The sequence below is a fragment of the Psammomys obesus genome, unplaced genomic scaffold (assembly GCF_907164565.1).
Source record: "Psammomys obesus unplaced genomic scaffold, mPsaObe1.curated_primary_1811, whole genome shotgun sequence".
Classification (NCBI taxonomy): Eukaryota; Metazoa; Chordata; class Mammalia; order Rodentia; family Muridae; genus Psammomys; species Psammomys obesus.
This window is the reverse complement of record NW_026585987.1, coordinates 7,509,404-7,524,857: the sequence shown is the minus strand read 5'-3', so window position 1 is coordinate 7,524,857 and position 15,454 is coordinate 7,509,404. Positions and strand designations below refer to the sequence as shown.

Sequence of the window (15,454 nt, the reverse complement as noted above, 5' to 3'; positions counted from 1 at the left end):
CTTTCCTTTCCTTTCCTTTCCTTTCCTTTCCTTTCCTTTCCTTTCCTTTCCTTTCCTGACAGGGTTTCTTTGTGTAGCCTTGGCTGTCCTGGAACTCACTTTGTAGACCAGGCTGGCTTCAAACTCACAGAGATCCGCTTGCCTCTGCCTCCCAAGTGCTGGGATTAATGGATTAAATTTTCCTTAATCTATTTATACTTAGGAAGCTACTATTTAGGTTTTTTTAACGAAATATACATTTTATGTTGTTTGTTATAAACTTGTTCTTAGAACATTAATGACTAAATACATGTGTAACATTTCTGATTTTCTTTCCTTAATTTCTAGGCCATGAATCTTTGAATGCTCCTCAGCTCCTGATTCCAGATATATATCTAAATGTCACATTTCCCACTGGAATATCAGAGAAACCTTTGTCTACTTCCCCGTCTCATATGGTAATAGCCTTGGTCTGTGCATAGAATTTTAATAATAACCTTGTATCAAAACATGTGGTCATCCATATCACATCCCATATTATGGGTGAAATAAGTATAAAAATCTGCATAACTTCACAAGAAAGATCAAAAACTAGTTTAGGTGTTATGCCCTATAGTACTGTAAATTAGAACTAGTAATATATTTGGTTTCCCCTAGTTAGGCATGCATACTCTTGTAATAAGAGGGATGATGAATTACTACTGCCACTACCCCTTTTTTGGTCATCTAAAGTTAAAAAAAATTACTCTGTTTAACTCAGGCTAGACACACTTATATAGATGTGATTGACATTGAAGCTGGTGATCTGATGGAATTACCTGCCAGCCAAGAGCCTTCAGAGGATGTTATAAAGCAGCAGAGCCATCTTCCAGAAGGTCCATCATCTGCAGAGTTACATTGTATGGCAGCTTCAGTTGTTAATGCTGTTCCTCCTCATGCTTTTCAGAGTCAAGGTAATACTTTCTCTTACTTTAAAATAATTAAATACACTAAAATGTGTTTAGCACTGTAATTCTTAACCCACATCTCCTAGATCTCCTATAGATACATTGCCCTTTGTCATGCTGCTGTTCATATTTACAAATGTTCTGTTAGCCTTCCAGTTGCCTGGTGTGGACATTTATAACCAGTGATCATATATTCTTAATAGAATCTGCAAGTTCTACTCTGGGTTTAATTTCTGAACCTGCAAAAATGACTCAATCCTGTTTGGAAGGGGAAAGCTGGAGAGCCAGTGTTGTGGAAGTGAAGGAGCCTGGGATTCCTGCATTGATGCCATCAGACAGGCAGCAGGACAGAGGTAAATAGCCAGGATGTTTACTACATGGCCCTCCCTCGATTCTTTACTGGTTCATTGCGAAAGCACCTGAGAGAGAAAGGGGCAAGATATATAAATGAGGTGCAGCCGTGCTCTAACACAGTGGCCCACAGTAGTTCGTAAGGAGACTTCAGATCTACCTGTGCACATCTCTCTCCAGGTAGTAAGGCTGGAAATAAACAAATTGTCACAGTCCTTTAGTATTTTGATGTTTAAAAGGAATTCTCATCTTCTAAAAAGAAGGGAAATTATGGGCCAGTGAAAGTACTTGCACTCTCCAGCCTGATAACTTGAGTTCAATCCCAGATCCCAGGATAAAAGGAGAGAACCAGCTCTCTAAAATTGTCCTCTGACTTCCACACTCATATGGCGGCACATGCACTTCCCACTCTGCCCAGAGAACACACACACTACACACACACGATAAAATACATGTGTAGGAAATTTTGTTATAGCACATGGTAAATACATAGGCATGGTAGCTAATTAATAACACAGGATTTTATTTTGTTTTTCGTTTTTTATTTTTGAGATTATAATATATCATTTCTCCCCCTGTCCCTTTTCTCCCTTTTCCCATATGCCCTTCATTGCTATGTTTCAAATTTATGGCCTCATTATTCATTAATTGTTCATGCATATGTGTATATGTATAAATGTATACATTCCTTATAAGGAGCTTCTTCCCTTACATGCCAAGACCATTCTGGGTTTCTGCTGTATTTTCTCCATTAAGTTTGCATGCTCCAGATATTTCCTGAGGGTGGTTAGAGGAGACACTTCAGGCTGCTGAGAAATAGGACCAATAGAGAGAAAATAAAAAGTGTGAGAGGAAGCTGAACTAGGCAAAACAAGATCAGCGCTGACACTTAACATCTCTTGGAAAGGCTCCCCAGGACTGGGACCAGAAACTGTCAAGCACTGTTTATGTTTGTTTATATATCTTTTCAGAGCATTTCATTGTAAAACTTGATCTTTATAAAACTTCTTTGAGCTAAGTACAGTAGGCAAAATAATGTTTTTTGTTTCTCATTCCGTAAACATTTAAGGACCAATACTAGGAGTGAAGAAGTAACTGCAGATTGTCTGCTTGTGGGCAGTGACTGTGGGGAAAGGAAGACAGGAATAAAGGGATGATTAGGATACAACTTATAAGTGCTGAGAGGCCTGGGTGATGAGGTTCTTGAGCAATACAGCAAATATCTTCTCAAGAAAGGACAGTCCATTTTCTGAGAGAGGCCAACAGTGATCATTATAGAGAACTTGGATGAAGGGAGAAAGTGCATTCAGACTGAGAGGATTGACTGCAGTGGTGCAATTTTGGTTTGGGAAGTTCACCATTCTTAGAAGCAGACATAGTATTTATTGAAAGGAGTAGCAAGAGCTGAAGGTTTGGAAGTGGAAGGAAGATGGTGGCATCTAGACATGTTGTAACATTTAGACCTTTACAGGTATTAGAGACATATGGAAAAAAATTGGGGAAAAAGTAACAATATCAAATTTGTGTTTCTAACTTAACCTTATTAGGCACTGTGGGAGATACTACACAAGAGAAAGTAGGATATTATTTGAGGTCTGTATTCTTAAAACACTAGTTAAGCGGTATAAGAATGGAGACATGAGGAGGCAGAATCACCAGTATTTGATACTACTTTGGAATATGAAGGAGAACAACCTAGCTTACTTCAAGCCTCTGGCTTGGGAGACATGGTGAATAGTAGTGCTGTTCCCTGAGCTAGGGACTAGGGTAGAGGGAGCAAACCAGAGGAGAAACAATGAATTGGTCTGCCAAGGTTCTCTGCTTAACTCATACTCTGCATGGAGTCATTAGTAGCCCACACTGAATCTAGCTTTTACTGTGTGATGCTGTTGGTTTTCAAAAATCATAAAGTTCTTACATTACTTTTGATAGGCTGGTTATAGTGGTGCACAACTTTAATCCCAGCACTCGGGAGGTGAGCCTGGTCTACAAAAAGGGAATCCAGGATAGCCAGGGCTGTTATGTTACACAGAGAAACCCTGTCTTGAAAAACTAAACCAAAACAACAACACCAAAAGTTGCTTTTTGATGCAATAACAGTGTATAAGAAGGTGTAAAAGTGACATTCAAATTGCTATTTGTGTAGAGCTTTGTGATACTACATTATTACAGCTCGTTTAATTCAGTAAGAGAAACATGTCAGCAGACTAGAAACTGAAATGAAAGTGTCTTAATAAAACAGATTTGGAAAGTATATTGGCTTAAAATGAGATTGTCCATACTTTAAGTAAAATTGATGTTGATCTTTCTTTGATGTTTAGATCTGCTAGAACAAAACTTCCAGTTCAAGGAACAGAACACAAAATTAGAGCCTGTGGAACAATCTCTGCTTTGGACCCTGCTACAGGATGTTCCTACTGCTTGCCCCACTCCGAGCCCTGCTGCGTGCCCCGCTCCGAGCCCTGCTGCGTGCCCCGCTCCGAGCCCTGCTGCGTGCCCCGCTCCGAGCCCTGCCGTGTGCCCCACATGGAGTTCTGGTGCTCAAAAGCTAGAACATCTTACTGCTAAGCTCCAGGAGATGGATGAGCAGCTGTTAGCAGTGCAGACCATTGCAGAGAATATAGAGCAGGACTTCCCTGCACCAGAAGTGGTAAATCTACAATGGGGAAAGGTATCTGTTCTTAGTTTCTGGTGGGTTTGCATGTATGGGAACCTGTAGTGATGGCTGCAATCGAGTTACTAGGTATATAGTATGATTAGTATGATATAATTTTAGACATCTGACTATTAAATAATAGGAAATAAGCTAGAATTTTAACCTCAGCATTGTTGACAGGCTAGATCAGCAGTTCTCAACCTGTGGGCCATGGATCCTTTTGGGGGTCAGGTCACCTGAGATCAGAAAACACAGATATTTACATTGCAATTCATAACAGCAAAGTTACAGTTATGAAGTAGCAACAAAAATAATTTTATTAGGACTGGAGAGATGGCTTAGCAGTTAAGTGCTCAGCTCTTCCAGAGGCCCTGGATTCAATTCCCAGCTCCCACATGGTGGCTCACAACTGTCTGTAACTCCAGTTCCAGGAATTCCCAACACCCTCACAGACATACATTCATGCAAAACACCAATGCACATAAAATAAAAATAAATAAATTTTTAAAAGAAAATAGTTTTATGGTTGGGTTACCACAACATGAAGTGCTGTATTAAAGAGTTGCAGCATTAGGAAGGATGCGAACCACTGGCCTAGATAATTATCTTTTTACTTTCTTCTGTGGGTCTGGGATCTCTCACACATTAGGCAGGTGCTCTACCAGTAAGCTACACTCCCAGCTCCGGGGAGTTCTGAATTCCCATGCATTGTAGCATAATTAGCAGCATCACGGTCTTCACTAGGTGCCAACAGCATAACCCCCGTAATAACAATGGGCGATGCTTCCCGACCCTGCCAAGTGTCCCCCAGCTGAGGACAAATGCCATAAACTTTTAAGTAGGGAGCCTGTGCTCCTTGTCAGGCAAAGAAATACACAATTTGAAAACACTGCCTTTAGTGGAGTGTCATTTTCTTCTCAAAGGTTTCTCTGTGTAGCCTGGGCCATCTTGGAACTTGTTTTGTAGACCATTATGGCCTTAAACTCAAAGAGATCTACCTGCCCCTGCCTCCCAAGTCCTGGGATTAAAGGCATGCGCCACCACCACCCAGCTTATATATGTATTCTTACATTTATAAATGTTTCCCTATGACTTTTTCAGACAGCCATAATGTTCTTTCTTTCTCCATCCTCTCTCCCCTCATGTATTACCATTCGTCCTTCATCTCCAATTCAAACACCAACACTTTCATTTGCCAAGTTTAACAGAACAGTTTGCGGGCCTGGATGAGGCAGGGGCAACTAGGAGATCTTGAGCAAGTACTAACTTGGAAACTTAACACCTCGAGTTGAAACCCATGACCTGGCCCTGTGGAGACTGCTCACTCTCTGGGCGTTGTTTCCTCATCTGAGTGTAGAAAATTTTGTACAATGGTAGCTAACTCTCTCTCCTACTACAGAACTATATGAAGTCATTTCCTAATCCTTGTAAAAGGGTCACATCAGTTTGGCTACAAATAGAAAAAAATTCTTTTTCATTAGCCCCAACAATTGGCTCATACTAGATTTTATCCTATTTCTTTCATTTTTGCTATATTATTTAAAATGCTTTAAATGTACCTAAAATTGTTTGATATTTTGATATTATCAAATATAACATTTCAGCAATTGTTTTTCTGTGTTTGTTTGTTTGTTTGTAGGCTGCAGTGGTGGATCATGTTGAATTGTCTCCTGGCCCTGTAATTGAAAAATCATTACCTTCAAAAGCCATTAGCATTTCTAAAGAAGGTTTGTGTTGGGTACCAGGGCTGGCATTGAAGTCTGGCTTCAAAAATTACTTTTTTTTTTTTAATTTTAAGATTTAATTATTATTTATAATGTGTACTCCAGAAGAGGGCACCAGATCTCATTATAGATGTTGTGAGCCACCATGTGGTTGCTGGGAATTGGACTCAGGACCTCTGAACGAGCAACCAGTACTCTTAACCTCTGAGCCATCTCCCCAGCCCACAAAAAAATATTTTTTACCTGTGAGCTGAAGCCATTGTTTGCTACCCTATCCCTAATCTTTTTTCCTTTACTTTTATGTCATGTTACATGGGTGTTTTGCTTCCCTGTATGTGCATACACGTGTGTGCATCCGGTATCTGTCTCTTTAAATATTCTGTTTTCCCATTATTAGTTCTTTCCAAGTCTGTGAGTGCTAGATTATCGACATGTCTGAAAATAGCTTTAGGTTTACTGTGATTTTAGGTCATAGTGTATGGCTGACTGCAGAATTGTCACATTTTCTATTGTTTCCCTCATCATTTGAAAGACTTTATCCCAGTATTTATTGACATCTCTAATGGTTAAGTTTACACTGCCTATGTGCAGATAGTCTAATTGCTGTTTTAAAATCTCTTGTCAAAAAAGAAAATAGTGATATGATTTCTTTTCAAGCTTACACGCATACATTAAATACACTTTTCAGTGGATCCAGTTTACAAGAGTTACATAAGAAATACTATACCTATTATTCATATGACTTATAATAACCATGTTTCTCCACATGAAATCAGTGGCACTGAAACTCTAAAATTTACTTCTTACTCATTTTTCTTTTTTGATACAATGTCTAGGTGTGAATTTCTATCCTACACCTAAGTTAAGTTCTCCATTTTGAAGATTTAACATTGAGAAGTTTGTATTGCTTCCATTGCCCTTTCCCCACTCTGTTATAATAATGCCCGTTAAGTTTATTTTGGACCTTGTTCTATTTCTTTAGTTTTTTAAGCTTACATGCTAGGGGCTAGGAGCCCAATACACACCTGGAGGGCAGAGGACAGCTTGAGGAAATTGGTTTCCTTCTCCTATTGTGTGAGTCCTTTAGGTCAAACTGAGGTCCTCAGACTTTGCAGCAGATGTAATTCATCTGCTAAGCCATCTTGTCAGTCTCTATTGTGATTTTGTTTGGGATGTGTATGTGTCTGTTTCATGATTTCTTCCTCTTTAGGACTCAGTGGTATATTCACTATTATTTCATCAAATCTGCCTTCTAATTTACTAAATCTCTTTTCTGTTATCTTTGTTGGTTACTATTTTCAATAGCTAAAACTTTGTTCCTCTTGTGGTTTCTAATCTTTTCTTAAATGTAATTTTTTAACTTTATATTTCTTGTTAATTAGTTCACTATACTTTCAGAATGTGTTGAAAGTGTCTAATACACTTATTAGAGGATGAATATTTCATAAGAAGTTGCTACACTTTCCCTTTGTGTTTTTTCTTAATTGTATGTCTGCCTTGGATTAGTGTGTTTCCAGACTCACGAGGATGTGGAAGACAAAAATGATACAGAGGAAACTTCAGAGACAGAACTGTTAGTAACAGAAAACCGTTCTAGCCAGAGAACCTACGCATGCCCTTCTGCAGAGTCGGCCGCTTGCCCTTCCGCAGAGTCGGCCGCTTGCCCTTCCGTGGACTGGAATATCACTTCTCCTGGTATTGTCCTTCATGTCTTAGCTGTGTATGCTCTCGTGTCGCATTAACGTCTTACTGAACTGTACCAGGGAGGGATATAAGCATGAAGGACTGGAAAGTAATTTTATAATAATCACTTCAGGGAAGAAAGATTTAAACATCCATTCACATAAAAATGTCATAAATACACTTTGAACCTTGTATTATACCTCTATAAAATTTTAGTATTAAATCGATAGTAATTATAATATTTGATTTTTATAAAAATTGAGTTAAAAATCCTAATTATTAGAATTTAAAATTTTAGTTTGTAAAAGTACTATTGGTTATTTGTTTAAGCCCCTGCTATGTACATTACTGTACATGTGTTTTTCACATGGTTCTTTTTTAAGGTTGACTGTGAGGGAGGAATTTCATTATTCTCATTCCAGAGTTGAGACTGAGATTTAAAAAGTTTCAGTGCCACTGATTTCATGTGTAGAAACATGGTTATTATAAGTCATATGAATAATATAGTATTTCTTATGTAACTCTTGTAAACTGGATCCATTGAAAAGTGTATTTAATGTATGCGTGTAAGCTTGAAAAGGAATCATATCACTATTTTTTTTTTTTTTTTGACAAAATAAGTATTCTGGTGCCTTAAGTAGGAATCTCCTTCAGGGTAGCCTCTTGGACAGGTGTAGTGCTTGCTTTTGTGGTCAGAATACCTTGGAGTTTTCTCTTCTGCAACTTCTATTTCTTAAAAAAAAAAAAAAAAAGTTAATGGAAAATAACTGATTGACTGAAGTTGGGTTTTTTTTTTTCCAAGACAGCGATTCCCTGTGCCTTGGCTGTCCTAGATTTACTTGGGAGACAAGGCTGGCCTTGAATTCACAGAGATTCGCCTGCCTCTGCCTCCTGAGTGCTGGGATCAAAGATGTGTGCCACCTCGCCCAGTAACTGAGATTGGATTTTAATTTAAAAACAGTCCTACGATTCCCAGAAACACTGCTCATGCAGGAAGAAGATGGCAGACTGAGTGTGACTGCAGAATTAAAAATGAAGAATTGTGATTAATGGAGGATTACACTGACTAATTCCGCTTAATCATTTCTTGAAGGTAGTCCCAAAGGAAGAATTTAAAAAATAGGGTTAGAATAACTACTTTAAAGTGTTCCTTATGGGGCTTTAGAGATGGCTCAGTGGTTAAGAGCACTGGCTGCTTTTCTAGAGGACCTGGTTTCAATTCCCAGCACCTACATGGCATTTCATTTCTGTAGCTTCAGTTCCAGGAGATTTGGCACCCTCATACAGACATACATGCAGGCAAAACACCAATGCCTATAAAATAAAAATAAATCAATCTTAGCTGGGAATCTCAGCACTTGGGAGATAGAGGCAGGTGGATCTCTGTGAGTTTGAAGCCAGCCTGGTCTATAGAGTGTTCCAGGACAGCCAGGACTACACAGAGAAACCCTTTCGGGGTGGGGGGAGGGAAGGGGCAGGGAATGGTCTTTAAATAAAACACTTTTCTTCTCTCTGATAAAAGCCATCATCTACTTCTTTTCTTACTGGTCACCTTTCAAACTGTGTCCAGGTTTATAGGTACTGTTTGAGCATTGAGTCTGCAACCAGAACTTAATCCATAGACCAGTCTGGCCTTCAACTCATTGAACTGCACCCGAATCTGCCTCACAAATGCTGGGACCAAAGATGTGAGCCACTATGCTCAGCTTAAAAGATGTCTCTTTAACACAAAAGATATAACACAAAAGTTATATCTTTTTATCCTTTGAGAAAATAAGTAAAATAAGCAAGGTATTTTTCCTCTTGACCTCATCTTAGATTTATGCAAAGCATTTCACTTTCCCTTCTACTACTTGCTATTGAATTCACACTTGCTGAGCATGCTGACAGATACCTTTAATCTCAAGAGCTTGGGAGCAGGTGGATCGCTGAGTTCAAGGCCAGCCTGGTCTACATAGTGAGTCCCAGGCTACCCAAGGCTACATAGAGAAACCCTGACTCAAAAAAAGAAATTCACATTTGCCCAGGCTATAAGCAGAAAGATCAATCCTCACATTAAGGGGATGGGAATGGAATGTAGCTTAGTTGGTAGAGTGCTTAGCCTGGCATGCCCGAAGGCTCCAGCATCAGCCACGTGTAACCCAGCTGCGGTAGTGCACACCAGTGATCCCAGCACACACAGGAGATATATGCAGGCAGTCAGAAGTTCACGTCTTCCTCTGTACACAGAAAGTCTGGGACCAGTATGGGGATTAAGAAATAATAATATATGCATAAGACAACCAAAATTATTCTCTTGAAACATATGCTTATATATGTTTTAGAGACAATTTAGACCAATATAATAAAATCTTAAAATTTTAAAGAAATGTTAGAACACTCTTCCTTTAGTAACTTGATTGTCTGAAAGAGTCACACATATAGATGCTTTGCTGAAAGATACATAATTAATGTTGGAAAAGTCTCAAAAATAATTCTCTGGGCCTTGTTCTTTCAAGAACATTGCTTCTGGATTAAAATTGTTTGTTTCCAGAACACACTACTTTCAGGTTGTCAGGCATGTACTCCATTGTTCTGTGAATGTACTAAACAAAGAAGAGTTTATTTCCTGGTGTATTCTACATAGTACTTGAGACAGAAAAAAATGTAATCTTAAAATGTAGATAATAGGGGCTGGAGAAATGGCTCAGTGATGAAGAGCAATTGCAGCTCTTTGCAAAGGACCTTGGGCTCCTATTCCTAGCACTCATGATGATTTACAACTGCCTGTAAGTCTAGTTCCTGCCTGTCTGATGTCGACTTCCGGCCTCCATGGGCACCAGGCATACATAGCGCACTTACATATATGCAGGCAAAATATTCATACACATAAAACAAAAATAATCTCTAAAAAAATGTAGGTATTAATTACTGCCATGTAGTATATATAAGGGAACACACACATACACACAGTAGTTTAGAGATTTAAAACCTGATTTCATTCTGGTTACATACTTTTAAAATCTGATTAAAATTGAAGTTAAAGAAGAATTGACCATGGGAATGGGGAAATGGCTCTATTCGTATAAGGCTTGCTTGCTGTGCAAGCATGCTAATTTGGCTCTGTAGTGCATACATAAAAAGCTGGTCTCAGCTGGGCTGGACAGCAGGAATGAGAGGATTCCTGGGGCTTGCTGGCTATCTGTAGTCAAATCACCCAGCTTCAGCTTCAATAAGAAACCTTGTCTCAAAAAGTAAGGTGGATCTGTTCAGATGTGGCCGATTGGCAGCTCAGTCTCCATGTGGATCTCTGAGTAAGGAGATCAAGGGCTGCCTCTATTATGAACTCAGTTGACTGCTCTCTGATCACTCGCCCCTGGTGATGCAGCCTTGCCAGGCCATGGAGGAAGAGGATCCAAGCTGTCCTGATGAGACTTAAAAAGCTATGGGCAGATGGCAATAGTGGAGAACTCCCCCTTTCAGTGGACTAGGGGAAGGGGAAGAGGGAGGGAGGGTGGGACTGGGGGAGTGGAGGGAGGAGGATTCAATCGGGATATATAATGAAAAAATTGTGAAGAAAAATTAAAATTTAAAAAAGTAAGGTGGAGATGATAGAAGGCACTTGATGTTGACCTCTTCCCGCTACACATGCACACATATGTGCGTGTGCTTATACATACGTTACAACATATGCAAAAATGCTGCCACATGTTTTTGTGGGGGTATGTTTGTTTTTGTCTGTGTGTTTTTGGTTTTGGGGCTTTTTTTGTTTTGTTTGTTTTGTTGTCGTTATTTGAGACAGGGTTTCTCTGTGTAGAATTGGCTGTCCTAGACTCCCTTTATAGCTCAGGATGGTTTCGAACTCAGAGATCCACTTGCTTCTGCCTCCCAAGTACTGGGGTTACAGGCACGCACCACCATGCCCGGCTTGTCCAAGTTTTTAAAGTATTTTTTGTTGAAAAATTTTTTATATAGTATATTCTGATCATTGACTTTCATCATTGTATTAACAATAATGTTTCTTTTTCTAAGGTGTGAATAACAGCAGTGAATTATTTGAAAGGTAAATCTTAAGAGTTCACTATTTTAAATTTGTATGTTAATATTTGTTATGGAAATTTTGCTGCTTTTATGATGTGAACTTGTATATTACACATTTTGTAGTTTAAGGAAATACTACAGGGAACTGGGGGATGTTAACATTGTATTTCTTTGCTGTTCTAATACAGGTAAGTAGACTATACTGATTACATTTTTTTACATTTTTTTTTAATTTTTATGTGTTTAAGCTACAACAGCTACAATCCATAGTTCCTTATGATGAGACATAGCAACACCATGTGACCTTCTATGAGGATAGCATCACTATTATGCTATTCTTGCCCAAAGACAGCATGACTTGACCGTCAACAGAATGGAGGCATACCAAAGAATGTTTTCTTAAAAATATTCATTCATTCATTCATTCATTCATTCATTCATTCATTTATTTATCTATCTATCTATCTATCTATCTATCTATCTATCTATTTATTTATTATGTATGTATACAGTATTCTGCCTGCATGTGTGTCAGCAGGTCAGAAGGCACCAGATCTCATTATAGATGGTTTTGAGCCAACATGTGGTTGCTAGGAATTGAACTCAGGACCTCTGCAAGAAACAACCAGTGCTCTTAACCTCTGAGCCATCTCTCTAGGCCTCCAAGGAATATTTTATAAAATGATCTGCTAAGATTTCCCAAAAGCATCAAGGTCATGAAAATACAAAGGTAGAAATTGTTTTAGATTTGAGAGGAGAGATGTCAAGACAACTATACTAATACCAAAGTGGACTCTGGATGGAAAAAGGACATTAGTGGACTGATTAGAAAACTATGAACATAATCTATAAATTAATGATAGGTCAATCCCCAATTTTGATATATAATGAAGATTATGTCAGGTAATTGAATAAACTGAATAAGGGTATATTGGAGTTTTGCTACTTAAAATTTTTTTTATATGTATGAATGTTTTGCCTACATGTTTGTCTATATCCCAGGTGAGTGCCATGTGCTCATGGAAGCCAGAAAGAGCCATCAGATCCTGGGCTTGGAGTTCTAGTGGGTTGTGAGCCACCATGCGTATGCTGGGACTTGAACCCAGCCAGTGCTCTTAACTGTGGAGCCATCTTTCCAGCCCAAGTCCTGTTACTGTGTTGTTGTTCTTCAGTGTGTTTTTGTGGCTATATGCCCATGAGTGCAGGTGCCCACAGAGGCCACAGGCATTGCATCCCTGGAACCTGTAGTTCCTATGAGCCACTTGATGAAGATGCTAGGCACTTTGGAACAGTGAGTGCCCTTAACCACTGAGCCATTTCTGCAGCCCATTTTGCTGCTTTCTTAAAAGTCTGGAGCTATTGCAGATGAACTGTTAGAAATTTTTCATCTGGAAGTAGAGCTCATTTTCAGAGAGTATCCATGAAATCATTGTAACTAGGCTTTTCTGCTAAGAATTATAGTAAAATAATTTTATTGAAAATAAAATTAAGAATGGGTATCTGTTTCTCATTTGTGCTCTAGGAATACAGTGTTACATACTCATTTCTGCTTAATGTGGTTAAGTCACAGATACAAACTTATATTCTTTTTTTTTAAGATTTATTTATTATGTATATAGTACTCTGCCTGCATGTATGCCTACACACCAGAAGAGGGTACCAGATCTCATTATAGATGGTTATGAGCCACCATGTGGTTGCTAGGAATTGAACTCAGTATGTTTGGAAGAGCAGACAGTGCTCTTAACTGCTGAGCCATCTCTCCAGTCCCAAACTTATTTTCTTGAAATTATATTTCCAAGTGTTTCAGAAGATCAACTCCAGGTAACTGGATTGACTGATATTGCTGACATCATTGATGACCTTATAACTAACAGTGGAGTTTCCAGCAAAGAGCTTGGCTTAACAGAATATCAAGCTCGAAGTATATGCAGGTAATCAACGAAAGTGCATATGTGCTAAGCATGGGACCATAGATCTTGTGTGTTTATATATGTCTGTGTATGTCTCTGTGTGTTTGTGTGCGTGCGTGCATGTTATGTATAGACTCTTAATCTACTTAAAACAATGCTGGTTCAAGAATACTTAAAATTTGCTAGATTTTATTTTAGTTTTATGAAACAGATTTGAGGCTCAAAATCAATGTTCCTCATAAAGTGCTTTTGTGATTTGTATGTGTCACTCTCTTGTATAACAGCATACTCACTATTTAACTCTGTACATCTGTTATGGGAGCTTTCACCTGGACATTCCGCACTAAATATGCAATGAGTTCTGTTTCCTTTATTGTAACTACTAACCCTTAGGTGCGTTGATAATAGCATTTCTGTGGAACATAAAAGGTCCTTTTCCTCTCATTCTTCTCTAGATGGAATCAAGGCTGACTGTCCCATTCATGTTTTCCTTAATTATATATGTATTTCCAGGCTTGCTTATTGAAAATATGTAAGCCTATCAGGTGTGGTGGCATAAGATACTAGGGAGGTGGAAGCAGGAGGGTGTCAGGTTTGAGGCCAACCTGGGCTTTAGAGAGAGACTGTCACAAAGTAGAATTTAACTTAAAGATTGAGTAGATTTTTTTAAATTTCTCTTATTTTGTGTACATTAGTGTTTTACATGGATGTATGTCTATGAGGATTTTGGAGCCCTTGGAACAGGTATTACAGACAGTTGTGAGCTGTTAAGTGAGGGCCGGGAATTGAATTTGGGTCCTCTGGAAGGGCAGTCAGTGCTCTTAACCACTGAGTCATCTCTCCAGCCCTGATTCAGGAGAACTGGATTTCTGCATTCAATTCCATTATTAACTTATTGAAAGTGCAGTGCATTACAATCAAACTCAAAAAGATGGTACCCGAAAATAGAACACAAAAAAGTACTTAAAATTAAAAATTAAGTGTATGTGTGTGTCAGGGGGTGGGACATGTGCACATGTGCATATAGGTGCCCCTGGGGATTGAGTTGTAGATGGTTGTGAGTCACCCGACCTAGGTGTTGGGAGCCAAACTTGACTCCTCTGCATGATCAGAGATGGTTGACTAAAGAGCATAAGGTTTGGTGCCCTTCAAAGTGTTACAGTATTCTCCTTCCAGAGCAAGAATATTTGATATTTTTCTTCTGCAAGTCATTGAAAAGCCAATGATCCTTACTTATTTTTCAGAATTCAGCATCCTTCTGGCAGATGCCCCCAAAGAACTGAAAAGGAGAAAAAAGAGATCAAAATCTGGATGAAAAGAAAACGAAAAGAGAGAATGGCAGAGTACTTAAATCAGCTGGCAGAAAAGAGGGGCCAGGAACGTGATCCTTTCTGCCCCAGAAGCAGCCCAGTAAGTCTGTAGTATCCCAGGAAAGGAGTTCTCACTGGGATTTTTTTTTTTTTTCTGGCAAATAGTCAAGAAAAAGAATAATGTAATTTGGATGCTTTTTTTATTGAGCACATAGTCAGGAAAAAGTTAATCAGTTTTCTGAGCAAAACATATTAGGATATTGTGCAAACTGTGTTATATTTAATTATTTTAAATATATTTTTTCTAGCTGGGTACAGTGGTGCACACCTATAATCCCAGCACTCAGAGAGGCAGAGGCAGGCAGATCTCTGTGAGTTTAAGGCCAGCCTGGTCTACAAAGGATGTCCAGGACAGCAAGGGCAACACAGAGAAACTCTGTCTCGAAAAACCCTAAACAAACAAACAAACAAATATTTCTCTATCAGGTTAATTAAGGCTCTGTCATTTTAAACAAACAAGGAGGTTGAATGGGTGGCTTCTTTCATTTTCAGTGAGGCTCATTGGTAGCTGAACCAGCCATGTTCATATTAAAACCATTCTTGAAATTTAGTTTTCGGGGCTGGAGACGTGGCTTAGTGATCAATGCAAGGACTGCTCTTGCAGAGAACTCAACATTTGGTTGTCAGCACCCAGGTCAGGTAGATCACGAGCGCCTGTAACTCAGCTCCAGGGTACCCCTTGGGCACCTACACTCAGTGTGCCTATTCACACAAACACACATACATATGTCAGTTATCTACAAAGAATACTTTATTTTTATTTTTATTTTTGGTGACATGGTCCCTTACTGGCCTAGAACTCTGTAGACCA

At 38.9% G+C, this 15,454-nt stretch overlaps 1 protein-coding gene across 1 annotated transcript in view; it reads left to right on the top strand.

Moving 5' to 3' along the window:
* Positions 1–15,454, top strand: part of Cplane1 (ciliogenesis and planar polarity effector complex subunit 1) — an 83,736-nt gene that overhangs the window by 60,706 nt on the left and 7,576 nt on the right. The window contains exons 40-48 of the mRNA XM_055601078.1: positions 328–437; positions 740–932; positions 1,130–1,279; positions 3,599–3,948; positions 5,573–5,660; positions 7,164–7,352; positions 11,352–11,382; positions 13,163–13,294; positions 14,518–14,683. Coding sequence (XP_055457053.1) covers positions 328–437; positions 740–932; positions 1,130–1,279; positions 3,599–3,948; positions 5,573–5,660; positions 7,164–7,352; positions 11,352–11,382; positions 13,163–13,294; positions 14,518–14,683 — 1,409 coding nt within the window. The remainder of the gene's footprint in view (positions 1–327; positions 438–739; positions 933–1,129; positions 1,280–3,598; positions 3,949–5,572; positions 5,661–7,163; positions 7,353–11,351; positions 11,383–13,162; positions 13,295–14,517; positions 14,684–15,454) is intronic.